This window comes from Dicentrarchus labrax, unplaced genomic scaffold, assembly GCF_905237075.1.
Source record: "Dicentrarchus labrax unplaced genomic scaffold, dlabrax2021, whole genome shotgun sequence".
Taxonomy (NCBI): domain Eukaryota; kingdom Metazoa; phylum Chordata; class Actinopteri; family Moronidae; genus Dicentrarchus; species Dicentrarchus labrax.
In genome coordinates this window covers 3,073,060-3,086,621 of record NW_026136722.1, presented here as the reverse complement: position 1 = coordinate 3,086,621, position 13,562 = coordinate 3,073,060, and the positions used below count along the sequence as shown (strand labels likewise).

Genomic DNA, 13,562 nt, shown 5'->3' with positions numbered 1-13,562 from the left:
CAAACCGCCCCTAACACGATAAACGACGAAACGCGGCACCTCGTTGCATGTCTAGCTAACCCCTTGTTTCTAGTGAGGAATGTGCCCGGTCATACAACGTTAGCCGTGAGCTGTGTGGCTCTCAACCCGCTCCTCCCGTGGTTTGTGATGTGTTGAGTCTGAGGTAAAACTCAAAATGGCGGTCGCGCTCTTCTCTGAAATGTCACATCCGCATGGAGATCCAAACACTGGCCCATCCCCAGCAGCCAGGTTCACATGCATGTTAAACCTTAGGGATCAGGCGTGTGCGACTGATACACCGGAGGGGAAATATATAAATATAAGTAATGATAACAGTTACTAGATTAATGGAAATTACAAGATGGGCAATGCAGGGCTAGGGCATACTGGTGACTGCACGTTGCACTCGGGCCCCAGTCACTAATTGTGATTGATCGGGAGAGAAACATCTTTGTTTGAATGTGGACATAAACTAAAGTATTGAAATAAGTAAATACGTTTAATCAGTTATTTTTATTTGTAAGTCCTCGTAGTTTTTTTTTTCTCCAGCAAAGTGCAAAAAATGATTAATAAATAAATAAATAAATTGAATGAAAAACACATGAGCACATATGCATTGTATGAGTAAGACTAATCATATCACACCATTAACAGGCGGCCTTTACTGTTATAAGGTTATTCAAGTAAAGCGTTAATGCAGTGTGATACAGCCTGATGCTCTTCAAGTTAGTCTGTGTGTCTCAAAAGTTTCACAGGGTTTGTCCTGGTGGTGTCTCTGCTGGGCCTCTTTTTGCAGCAAAATACTTAATTTAAGGTTTGATTAAAGTATTGTAATTTACAGAAAAGACGCCAAAATTAAAGGTACTAATTCAGATCACACACATAAAAAAATCCCTGAATTATTTATCCAAAAAGAAATAGCCTGCAATCACAACAGATTAAATGCACTGTCACTATACTGTGGAGAAATTTCCATTTTACAATATTTTGTATTCATTAAATAAACAGCCTACACACTTAAAAAAGCAAAACAAATCATAATCATATTGCGTCAATACAAACTGCCATGCAAAACTGTAAATCAATTACAACAATACTTTTTACTCAGCACATTTTACTCACTGAAGGACAACCTACGTCCAATCATGAATTATCCCTTTATCAAGGTAGTGTCCCTACTACTACTTAGCTGGTCCATATCTGCAGTGCTGAAACCAGACGGTCCGTGGCTGCACAGACAGACAAGCCTTCAGATTTTAAGTAAATGGCCCCATCCAGTGGAGAAAAGACAGCACTATACTGGGACTTGGCCTTAGACAGCGTCGCAGTTGCGCTTTTTCTGACTGACTCACTCTCGTTTATAATCTCATTTTATGTTCCTTTATGTTCATTATTAAAACATTGTTGTTGGTTTTTTTTTTACAACTTAACATTTCATGGATTTCTCATGAGTTTATTGTCTCATATATGGAGGTCTCACAGTTGTCAGATGTTATAGTTTTGCTTAAACTTTATATGATTAGTAAAGTCTTTTTCTAGCATGTAGGTTATGAATCAACTAAAGGGGGCAATAAGTTCACATAAGATACTAATAATAATGATACACTCTATTTATTAGGGACTTTTAAAAACACACATTACATTATGTTAAATTATGCTATGTATAATATTTTTTTATTATTATTATTATTATTATTATTCTAACAGCGATTTTTCGTGACAAAACTTGCTCTCTCTCTCTTCCAAGCTTCAGTAGATGGGGTATTTTCACTGAGGTTCTTTTGTGTCAGTGCGGTGACGGACGTGTCAGAAAGCCAATGAAAGTCTAAGAAAAGACTTGAAGCCCACCCTGCAGTGCCCATGTCGCCAATTGTTGTTCACATCTAGTGTGATGGGCGGGATTAAGCGCATAACACGATAGTCTGCGATGTATATATCCCGACGTCGGCAACTAGGAAAAATAGTTAGCTAAGCTTATCTCCACAGATGGTGGCAATAGGGAGTAGTGTTATATTGTAGTGCGAAATAGTAAAACGCTAACAGTATTCATGAATTCGCTCACATAATTCTTCGTACACTGTCCAGATAATAACCTCTTAACAAATTAAAAGCGCATTTTCATCGAGTTTCGGTGCATTAAATGGAGGAGAAGAAGGAAGACGGAGACTCGGAGATACAGGAACACGGACCCGAGCACTGGTTCTCAAAATGGGAGCGGCAGTGTTTGGCCGAAGCGGAGCAAAGGGAGCCGAGCGAGGAGGAGGCCGACAACGACCAGGATAAACTGTGGCATCTCTTCCAGAACTCCGCCACTGCTGTGGCACAGTTATACAAAGGTTCAAAACAGCGCTTTCTGTTCGCTCGCTCGGCTAACGATACTTACATTGCTAGTATGCATTTGGCTGGTTGGTTAGCAACCTGGCTACTTACTGCGCGTTACTGTGAACTAACGTTAGCGTCGGTGTCGGCAGGATGCTAACGTTAGCTCACGTTAGCTCGCTGGCCAGTACTGAGTAACGTTTACAGCTGATTTTGCAATGCTAAATTTAGCTAGCTTGTGTTAGCATGTGACAAAAAATTAGTTATGAACTTGAGTCTGGTGTTGTACACTTGTTTATGTTGTTAAACAACCGTGGCCAGTTTGACGGACACGGTTTAAAGTAGGTTAAGTTAACGTGCATTTCTTTGTCAGTAAGCTAGCTTGTTGACACCAAGTTAGACCAGCAGCGGATAGCTAACGTAACGTTAGCCAGGCTAGTTACAAAATGGCGATGGTAACAACAATCGTAGCTACGCGACATTCCCAGATGACAGTCTCTTGTATACTGTCTGTCAGTGTAACCATCTGTTATACTGGACGCGATTGGGGTTTGAAGTGTGCTGTAAAGTTAACAACACAGAAGTGTACGTTTGCTTTTAAACGCCCGGTTTGCTGCTGAGTGAGCAGTTTGTTTAGCAACGCGTAGCCAGCGTTATAATCACAAAATGGCGAGGATAGTATTGGTTCGCTGTGGAAATATTGGTTTGTCTACAATCTGCTATTGCTGTGGTGTTTTCAGACATAATAGATTCTTGCCCAAATTGACAGAGCTTCACTTGTTAAGTTCCCCCATGTTTGGCATGTATGTTTTGACATGGCTTTGCAACTTTACTGCTGAGAGGGCAGTTAAGTTGGTGTGTCGGTGCTTTCTTAACAAGTTGCTGCCAAGCTGGCCATCTAGCGCTAGCTGGCAGTTATTTTTATGCCAAACCCTGTTCATGCTATTGTAGATGCAAGACAAAATGGCGAGTTAAAAAAAAAAAAAAAGATCTTCACTTCACAAACCTTCAACCCTGTAATCACCAAGCTGTCGTGCCTGTCTGATGTTTTGTTGTCACAATTAATCAAGGGTGCTTGCTGTTAAATGCTATACATGTATACAAACCAAATATATTTTCCCTTTTTCCTCCCATAGACAGAGTATGCCATCAGCAGGGCCTGTCATTGTGGGTGCCATTTCAGAACTCTGCTACAGCAGTAACCAACCTCTACAAAGGTATTTAACCACTTCACTATTCTCTCCGTACTTGTGCTTTTGAGCTTGATTTATTGATCTGCCAACTACTTCACCTACAGTTGTTGTTGTTGTTCTTCATTCCATCAGTATGGGCCATAGTTGTTAATGATTGTACTTGGAAAAGATAGACATGTTTTTATTGACAGTCCAATCCAACAAGTGGTAAACAAACTATTATCAGCTCCATATTGACCTTTCCGTCACAGGGCATGTAGGTTTTTGTATGTCAGTCAAAGACATGCTCATTGTGGGGTTAAACTTGTTGTCATGAACACACTAGCAAAACAGATGTTTGCCGTTATAACAATGAACTTGCACTGGACTTGACTCTTAGTTTGTCAGTCTACCTACCCAAAGTGGACAGAAGATTCCACAGTAGAGTAGTGCTAACAAGGGGTGAGTAGTTGGCAACCTCTGGAAGAAATGTGCTGTTGATTTAAAAGCTGCCAGTTGTATGGGTTATTGATAAAGGTACCATTCACATTTGCTTGGCTTTGGGATATATAATGAAAGGTGATGTATTTTTTTATTATTTCTTGGATTTCTTCCACCATTGCAGAGAGTGTGGAGGCCCATCAGAGAAGCTTCGATCGGGGCATTCAGATAGGCCACCAACGCCGTAATAAGGTGGGTCTTCCTCTGTTGTGAGGCACTTCCATTCTGTGGTATCTGGACAGATTAATATTATTACACCCCCCTGTCATTATTCTTGGACATTTAGATGCTTACAGACCACATTAGGTTTATACATCAGGGGTGTTTTAAGGGGGAAAAGAATGCATCAGCGTTTGTTAATAAATTTTAACTTGTATTGGATTGCAGGACATGTTGGCCTGGGTGAAAAAGCGCCGGCGAACCATCCGGAGGGAGGATCTTATAAGCTTTCTGTGCGGCAAAGCACCACCACACAGGAGTAGCAGGGCCAATCCTCGGCTGGCCATGGTGGCCCCCAGCCGGGCTAATTCACCAGCTGAGACTGGCTCATCTGTGGAGGCAGACCTTCAGCCCTTCAGGGAGGCCATAGCACTGCATGGTGAGGACACTTATGTGCAAGCCTGGCTCACCGCGTACACACCGGTAGTCATTCTAGCCAACTAATCAGAAACGTGATTTACAACCCTGGAGGCAGCTACATTGTGTCACTGCTTGTCCTTTAAGCCAGTATAGAGGAACACTTGTTGTCTGTTTTTGTGTGGTAAAGTTCACACTTAAGATTCTTCAAAGGGTGGGTGGGACCGACTGATTCCACAAATTTAATAGATTCACGGTTTGGCAGGGTATTATAGTGATTGTGAGATAAGGTATTTCATATAAAGAAAAAAGGTTAAAAGTAGGGATGCACCGTTCCACATTTTTTTTACTTCCGATCCGATACTATTCCGATACCAGAGCTCTCTTTTCTTTTAATATTATTATTATCATTATTGATTTTATATGAGATAATATGAATAAACTCCTCAACGGCAAGTATGATATGTACGTATGTATGCATGTATGTCCCAAAAGGCAACTTGAGGCAAGTATAAGGTCAGAAAAGGAAGTCAGAAAAACAGGAAATCCTGTTAACGGGAAAAATCCCATTCTGAAAACAAATATGCAACTGTAAGGGTTTCAAATTGATTGTCATGTCAATATTTATTAAATTCCCAAAATGTCAAAATATAAGAAATATAAGAAAAGTACAATAAGTGTAAACATCTTACACACACACTATCAATAAAACAGTGTGCATCTGAACAGCACAAATCAAGTACACTGGCTCTTGTAGCATCAACAAATCAAGGTTTTAAAATGTAAATTATCTGAAATATAAGAAAAGTGCAATAACTGTAAACATCTAGAGCGCGCACACACACACACACGGTAATCCCTTTAGCTTTCATGTTGTCTGCCTGGAGTTTACCTTGTTTTTGGAATGACTCCAGAAGTGATTCCTGACAGCTCGCCTAAAACATCCTCGTGCTCTTTTGCGTGTTGCTTTTTTTAAATGTTTGATTGCGTTCGTAGTGTTGCACAACGCGAGGGAGCTTCCGCGTCTCTGAATTACGGCTTTGCAAACATTGCATTTTGCTGTCTTGCTCTGCTGTGTTTCCAGTGTAAAGTATTTCCTCACAGCGGACATGTTGGCTAGCCACAATGCTGCTCAATGCGATCCTGCTAGTTGGCTCATTGATATCGGAAATCTGCGCAGGTTGGATCGGGAAATTCCGATACATGAATTCGCTGGTATCGGTCCCGATACTGGATCGGATCGGCCCCATCCCTAGTTAAAAGTCAAATCATTTTATTTAAATTACACATTTAGAAACAACAAAAGATATATGGAGATGCAAATGTTTATGTATTTGTTGGTATTTCTGTTGGGCTGTCAGCGCAACTGAATATTCAGAACTTTATCTGAAGGTACCCACATTTTAAAGGGGCCATTCTAGGGTGTTGCTGAGGTTAGGGTGGATGATGTTAGGCATTTGGTGGTTTAGGTTACAGACACAGAAGTTCAGTCTGTGTCAGGAGGTTTCAGTGTGTCTCCTTTCTCGGTTATCAGATATCTTTTGCATTTCACCACCAGCGTGTCTGTGACTGTGTGTGTGTCTGTGTGTCTGTGTGTGTGTGTGTGTGTGTGTGTGTGTGTGTGTGTGTGGTTGGGAAAAAAAAATCATTTTGATTTACATGGACAAATTGAATTTCACATTTCTGTTGACTCTCTGTCACACATTTTTGTTCAGTGTTATAACACATAGAAACTTTCATATATTTTTAACAAATCTGTAGCACAAAATCAGTTGTGCATTTTTATAATCTCACTACTGTAGTGAAGACCAATGTGAAAAGCTTTTGTCTGTTGGATTAAAATGAGAAAGCTGCATCGCGAGTACAGTACATACACAGCATTTTCATTCTTACAGTTGGGGAATAGAAATGGTTTCTCGGTTGGTTTACCACATTGTGGTTTCAAATTACACCTGTTTACCTCCCTTGTTAAGTCACAGACACTGTTGTCAACTGAAATCTTACTGCATCCGTGCATGTTTTTATTGCCATGGGGAGTCATTTTATTCAGCCAGAGTTTTGGCACAAAATGAAGACCTGTGTCTTTGTGAAATGGCTGCTTTAGATGCTGGTTTGTGGCAAACATCCTAACAATATAATTAGAGTTGTTCCGATTCTGATACCAGTATCGGGAATGCCTCCGATACTGCCAAAAATTTTGCCATCGGTATCAGCGGTAATTTCGAGGGGTGGCACGAGTGTTGCAAATTTCAACACCAGCAACTTAATCAAACATTTGAAGACACGATAATCATATTACAGCAGTGGCGGACTGGCCATCGGGAGCACCGGGACATTTCCTGGTGGCCAGTCTGCCGAACTGGCCCGCTCGGCGATTGCCGATCGTCGGGACCAAAGGCTCGGTTCGGGTCGCACTTGATTTTGAAATAAACAATCCGTCATGCGGCTGATTAGGGTATCTGCCTCACTGAAGCTCACACAGACTGAGCAGCAACGTTGGGCACAAACACACCCCTTCCTCTCTTTTTCTCAGGCTCTGTGTCACAGCACTGCAGGCACACACACACACTCCTCTCTCCCTCCTCCCTCACCTGTAGTTCTACATGCTTGAAAAATGGAGCGAGATCGACAGCCCAAGAGGAAAGGTGGAGCGGAGAGGCTTAAAAAGCTAAAAGCACTGGCCACAGATAACTGTAAAATAACTGACATGTTTGGCACAACCATGGCCTATCCAGCACCACTAGCTTAATGAGTTAGTTCCACTTTGTAGAAGCTGATGGGGCTAAAACTGACTTAATAAAACTAATGTTTTAAGTTGTAACAAAGGATATTGCAAATTTCTTTGAGTGTGTCTGAAGTTTCCTTGTTTAATGTAACAGAGAAAAAACCTACACATCTGCATCTTTATTTAATCTACTACTACACTATTTAATGTGCAGCCTGCACATTAAAAGTCTGGTAAAACCTAACTCACTCTTGGTGTTTTGCATTAATCGGGTGGTGGTGGCCTGGGATGGTATCAAATTCCTAGCCTGAATTATTGTCCCAGTCCGCCCCTGTATCACAGTCATGCAGGCGTAGTATGATTTTTTTTTCTTCTTTTTTTTTTTTTAACACACTGGTATCAGTACTCGGTATCGGTACTCGGTATCAGTACTCGGTATCAGCCGATACCCACAGCACGAGTATCGGAATCGGTATCGGGAGGGAAAAAATGGTATCGGAACATCTCTAAATATAATATAGAAAAGTACGCACACCAATGGTTGTAGTGAGGTGCTGATCACAGGAAGTAGACTTGAGAGTAGGATAAAAGTGTCGCAAAGGCTGCCTCCATATGTATTTCTCTTTTATTTAACAGATGACGTTTGTGCCCTCCGGCCTTTTTCCTTCCCCTTTCATGACTGTTAATCTTGAAGAAGGCCTACATATGAAGTCAGCATGTCAAACTTTCCTACTCCTACTCTCAAATGTCATAATAATGCCATTCACAAGAAGCTTGAACCTGAGCCCTTCTTCTGAAATCCAAAATGGAGACCGAAACAGATACTGAAATAACAGCTTGAGCAAGTGACTTTGACAAATGAAGTCTTGTCAAAGAGTTGTTTATTTGTGGTGTACTTCCCCATCACAACTTTTCCTAGTTACATGTTTTAATAGCCAGTAGCTGGTTATAATAAGAGAGAAAAAGAAAGTGACATGCCGTTTACATCTTTAAACTAGGTCTGAGATGAATACTTACAAGCTTGGATCACTTACATGGTAAAACTTAAAAACATTCTCTCTTAGGGGGTTTAACATATCATCTTACTGCCCTGGCATGTCAATGCCACTATGATCAGACACTTGCAGTTTGGGTCTGTGCACATATGATAAGTATTAGATTCATCACTGATCCACTCACAAGACCCCACTCGTATAAAAGCATTTGATCAGATGAGGTTTTCTTTCTAATCAAAACAGGTAGATTACCTCATAGCAAAGTCAGGAAGTAATGGAGACAGGTGGTTGCAGCTGCGACTAAACTTACTTTTGTTTTTATTGTTTTATTTTAGATCACTTTTTTAAATCAAGTTATCACACTATTTATTATAAGCCTGCTTCTGTCTTTTTTTTCTCCATCCAATGATGGCCTTTGTCTGTTGCTGCTTTCTCCTCTCTATCCGGTCCCATCGTCCTTCCACAGGTCTGAGCGGAGCCATGGCGAGTATCAGCGTGCGCTCTGGTGCTCCAGGGTCTCCCACACACGTGAGTGGGAGCAGCAGTAACGGAGGTGGTGCTGGTGGAGGTGGTTCTTCTGGCTCAGGGCCGGTGTGCCGCAGCAGGCGTAACGGGCTCCAAGACGTCGACCTGAACACTTTCATCTCAGAGGAGATGGCACTGCATCTGGACTCTACAGGCTCCGCCTCTGCCGGAGGAGGAACCAGGAAACGAAACTCCACCCAGTGTAGTGATGTCATCACAGACTCCCCTACACACAAACGCAACAGGATGATCTGATCTGCTGCCTGCCTATGTGTGTGAGGGGGTTGGAGGGGGAGCCTTCAAAGCCAAGGCTAAGAGAGGGGGATGGATGGGCTTATGTGGGACAGATGCGCAGACGGACAGACAGACGTTCGGATGGCTGGCTGTGCAAAAGAACCCAGTCTGAAAATGAAAACAGGGACTGACGGTCTCGGTTCGGTCTATTCAGATGATGAATGAATTCTATTCCTTGTCTCCTTTCCCCTACAATATTACTACAAATCACCGATCTGCAATCAGAACACTTGATGACTGTGTGCGGGTGGCTGGGAGGTCTGGACGACATCACACACTCCTCAGACATCGCCGCCCCGGAAAGGAGACAACGAAGGAAGTCCCCAAGTCATCCTGGGATGCAGACAGTTCTCAAATGGGTGACAATGCACTGTGCTGCTCGACAAGTAAAAGCCACTTGATCCTTGACACATTTGTGCCCTTCCCTCCCTTATCCTCACCCATCCTCACCCACCACCTTAATAAGGAAGTGAGGGCCATGATCAAATCGTCTCACTCAGTGAATCAAGTTGCTCGCCAAATGTTGGACCCAACTCTGTCAGAGACTCACCTCTGCATCAAACAACCCCTCCTGTTCTTTCTGTTACTTCATCCTTGTAGTTGACGTTGCCTGTCAGTGGTGGAGCTGAATCGCCCAGTAGGAGTACGCGTGTGGCATCGTCCTGCCTCACCCGCTGCCTGTAACCAGTTACATTTCTCTGGCTACTAGGTTGACGCCGTGTGACTACCAGTAGCAGGCCACTGATGTTTGGACATTAAGACCTTATTCTCGGCTAACTACTCTGCTTCAACAGTGGCTTGATTTAGTCCAGCCAGTCGCCCGTTTTTTGTTTTTAGTTCTTCAACCACCAGTGTTAAAAGTCTAGGTTTTTGCCACTGTTTGCAGCAGTGATAGCCAAGTTCATTTTTGTTCTTTCATCACCCTTTTTCTTTTGTTTTCGAGGATAATGGAAAGGAATTTTTTCTTTTTTTTGTGTGTGTATACAGCTTCTCAGAAAGCCTGTTTGCTGACTGCGGCGCCCTCTCCCCCCCTTTACCCTAGTCTTATTACGAAAGCAGCTGCTGTTTTATGTGATCTTGTGATTATTCTGATGAGTTGCAATAAGGATTTTTGCACTTAGCTTTCACTTCTAACTCATGCAAACAAATCGGCTCTTCCATTGTATCCCAGTTGTAGCCTTGTCCAACCCTAAATCTACCCACTTGTGGTTGGTCCACACATTACTTACCGGTTGGTGCTTAGAAAAAGTAAACACTTGGTATGACTAGACAGGGAGCTCGCGCGCACACCTCTGGTTCCAACAACTCTTCAAAAGTTGTTTGATCAAGTTGTGGAGCGTTACTGCGCGTGGGCTCTACTCGTGTTGAGTCCTTCCCCGTCTGACAAATTATTTCACTTATCCGAAGATGATCCGTGCCGTAAAGAAAGCATAAATCACAGAAATGTTCTTGCAAGGGTAGTGTTTTCTCAACAGACCCACCAAACATGCCAGCCAGCACACACTAGGCTCTGGATCATTTGGCTTGTGTTGGATTGGGTGTTGGGACACGGCCTGCTTTTTGTATAAGGGATGTGTGCATTAATAAGACGTGGATGGGTTTGATTTTTACTTGGTACAGGATGGTGCAACTCTGGGCTTGTTTCATTCTTGAAATGGTCGTTGCCTTCCATCCTTCTGTAAGGGAGTTGAGCAGGAGACACTGATATCACACGAGTCAGAAATGTGGGTATATTTAGCATTTTGTAAAGTAATGTGAACTGGTACTGTATTTTTGGCTTATTTTAGGGATTTAATGAATTATTGGAGTTCAATCTAAGCTTGTCTGTGGGCGTAATAAACTCAATTGTTGGAATATGCTTTCCTTTAGCATAGGAAGCTAACAAAGTGTAAATGATTAAAAAAAATCTTGAGTTGTCTAGTTATTAAACAAATTATAAATATTTCCAGTGATACCCTGCCGTAGTAGTGATACAGTAAAATGTGAGAGAGTTGGCTGGGGCGTAAACCCCTCCAACTGTACCTGTAGCTGACTTGTGGGATGTCAATGTTTCCCTCTCCTTTTCCACATTTTTGTTAACTTGTTCACTCCCGTTCACCTTTATGACCTGGAAAGTGGGGTTTCTTTTGTTGTATAAAGCATGCCAGTTTTTAACTTCTGTTACATTTTGGTCACAGATTTCATTTTTGCGTTATAGGTTGGCTTTTATATTCATACATGATTACTGGCTTGTCGGTGAAAGAAAAGAACCAGGCTGAGATTTGTTAAGAGTTGTGCATTCAGGAGTTTCTCCTTGCAAACCACTGAATTAGACTGATAAAAATGTAAACCTCGTATTTAGGGAGATTTTATTTGCCTACAAAGAGTATCTGATTACTGTGAAAGAGGGCCAACGAGTAATTCATGTTGAGGCCACGTTGGTCTCTAAAAATTAATCTTTTGCAAAAAAATAAAAAATAAAACAAGCAAATGTCTTGAAAGTTCTGGTTAGCTTCAGCTATCACAGGTCTGAATAATGTAACATAGGAAGGATCCATGTTTCTTGAATACGAACTTCGCCCTAAAAGTCACACTTAGTGTCCATCAGAGTCTTAGGCTCTGAGACCTTGCAGAGTGCTCATGGAAGGATAATATGGTGTCCAGGGCCGACAGAGGATTGGAGATGAACTGACCTGATGGCCCGTCCACACGCTCTTCATTAAATCAGAAGAATGCATTTAGAATATTTTAGTTGTTTTTCTTTCTCCAGACACCGGACGTCACTATTTTGTGTCTAACACTCCACATTGGCTGAAACCAAATGGTGTGTTTAGTTACAAAAGAGTAGTTACAACCTCCTTGTGTTTCTGTTGCATGAAAACATGTCAGTTACAGGGAATATGTAAAGTGTCTGCTGACAGGAAAAATTTACCAAAATTAAGACTATCAATAGATAGTTTTGTGTTTTTCTAATGAGCTGGCTACGAGCAAGATTGTGCTATATTTCCAATCCACTGTTGAACCTGCAGTGTTGACCCTCATTGATTATCCTGGTTATAATAGAGGGGAGGGGGGGCACTTTGTTTTTCTTTTCTTCCCCTGAGCCAGTCACCGGCCTTCATCCACATTGTTTCAAAAGGCTGACTCATGCCACGTGTCTCTGGAGCCAACACTATTATCAGCTGTTTCTTGATACTTATTTGTTTAAAAAGTAATAAATGGCTAATCTATATACTTAACATTTAATTGTTGGTATGATATATGTGGTTCACATTGTAAAAGAAATAAAACCATTGAGTTGCAATTGGATGGACTATGTTTCATTAAAAAAAAAAAAAGAAAATGGAGAGTTTTGTTTTATTTGGTTGCTTTTAACAAAAATGTATTGCTTAACATTGAATCCATCAGGGTTCTTTATGTTAACACAGCCATTTATATGTCAACTTGCAGCTCTTTAACTTTTGGAAAACGTACGGGCAAGTCACATTTGCTTGTGTGATCACCTGACTAAATATATATTTTTTTCCATTCCTTGCTGTTTGCACATATACAGACTTGTGACACACCATTGAGGAGCGGTAAGCAGGTATAACTAAACATTGAATATAAAGTATAAATAAATATAAAGGTATAATTTGCCTTTTTGTACTGTATTTGATTCTATTTTTTTTTGTCAAAGGAGGTTGAAAATGTACATATTTCACAATGCATTAGCAAGAAGAAAAAAAAAAAACCGATTTGTATGTTTGCTGGAGGGCTCTTTAAAGCTTTAAGATATGTCATTGTACAGATCATTGATTTAGCTGATGTTTACAGGTGGGTAGGAAGGCAAATGCTTGAGTCATGCATTAGAAATATTATAAGCAGACCTTTTCACACCTTGTGACAATTTCTGCACTGAGCTATTCAAGGCTCACAGAGATGACATGATGAGGGGCAACATTTCTGTTAGTGAGGCTCTGTGTTGGGCCAGTAGGGGGTGCCAGAAGACAGCATTAGAAAAACTCACTTTTTCTACATGCAAAGGGTCTATGATGAGGAAATGTAGGAAAACAAGCCTGTAAAGTTTATTTTACCCTGTTCTGATGCTGTAGTGGAGCAATGTCCATCTCTGACTGTGACCACATTCTGATGAAAACTGCCATTGTGAGTCTGTCTCTAAGAGTATGTACTGTCTTAAAGGTTTACTTTTGTTTTTGAACGGTATGGAGCTTTTATTTTTATTTGAGGGTCCCTGATTTGTTTGTTTCATAATGTGACCCACTTGCAAGTGCATTTTGCATGAGACAGCGAAATGCACTTGAAAGTGGGTCACTTTATGAATGTCCAGCCAATGGTTTCACACTATGCCACGGATCAACAGGTGGCAGTAATGCGCCAAAATACACAGCAGTGCGCCGACAAAGGCAGAGAAGAATAAGATTGCCAGCAAGTAAATATGGACGTAAACAATGCAGGATTTAAACTTTGAGCCAT

The 13,562-nt window shown here is 41.4% G+C and overlaps 1 protein-coding gene across 1 annotated transcript; it reads left to right on the top strand.

Annotated features, from left to right (window-relative positions):
* The first annotated feature begins 1,890 nt into the window (after nt 1-1,890).
* On the top strand, nt 1,891-12,429 carry hapstr1a (HUWE1 associated protein modifying stress responses a). Its single transcript, XM_051387139.1, has 5 exons — nt 1,891-2,336; nt 3,456-3,536; nt 4,117-4,184; nt 4,380-4,590; nt 8,755-12,429. Exons 1-5 carry the CDS (start codon nt 2,141-2,143, stop codon nt 9,066-9,068), a joined length of 870 nt encoding a protein of 289 aa, XP_051243099.1. The 5' UTR covers nt 1,891-2,140; the 3' UTR covers nt 9,069-12,429.
* Nucleotides 12,430-13,562: the final 1,133 nt, after the last annotated feature.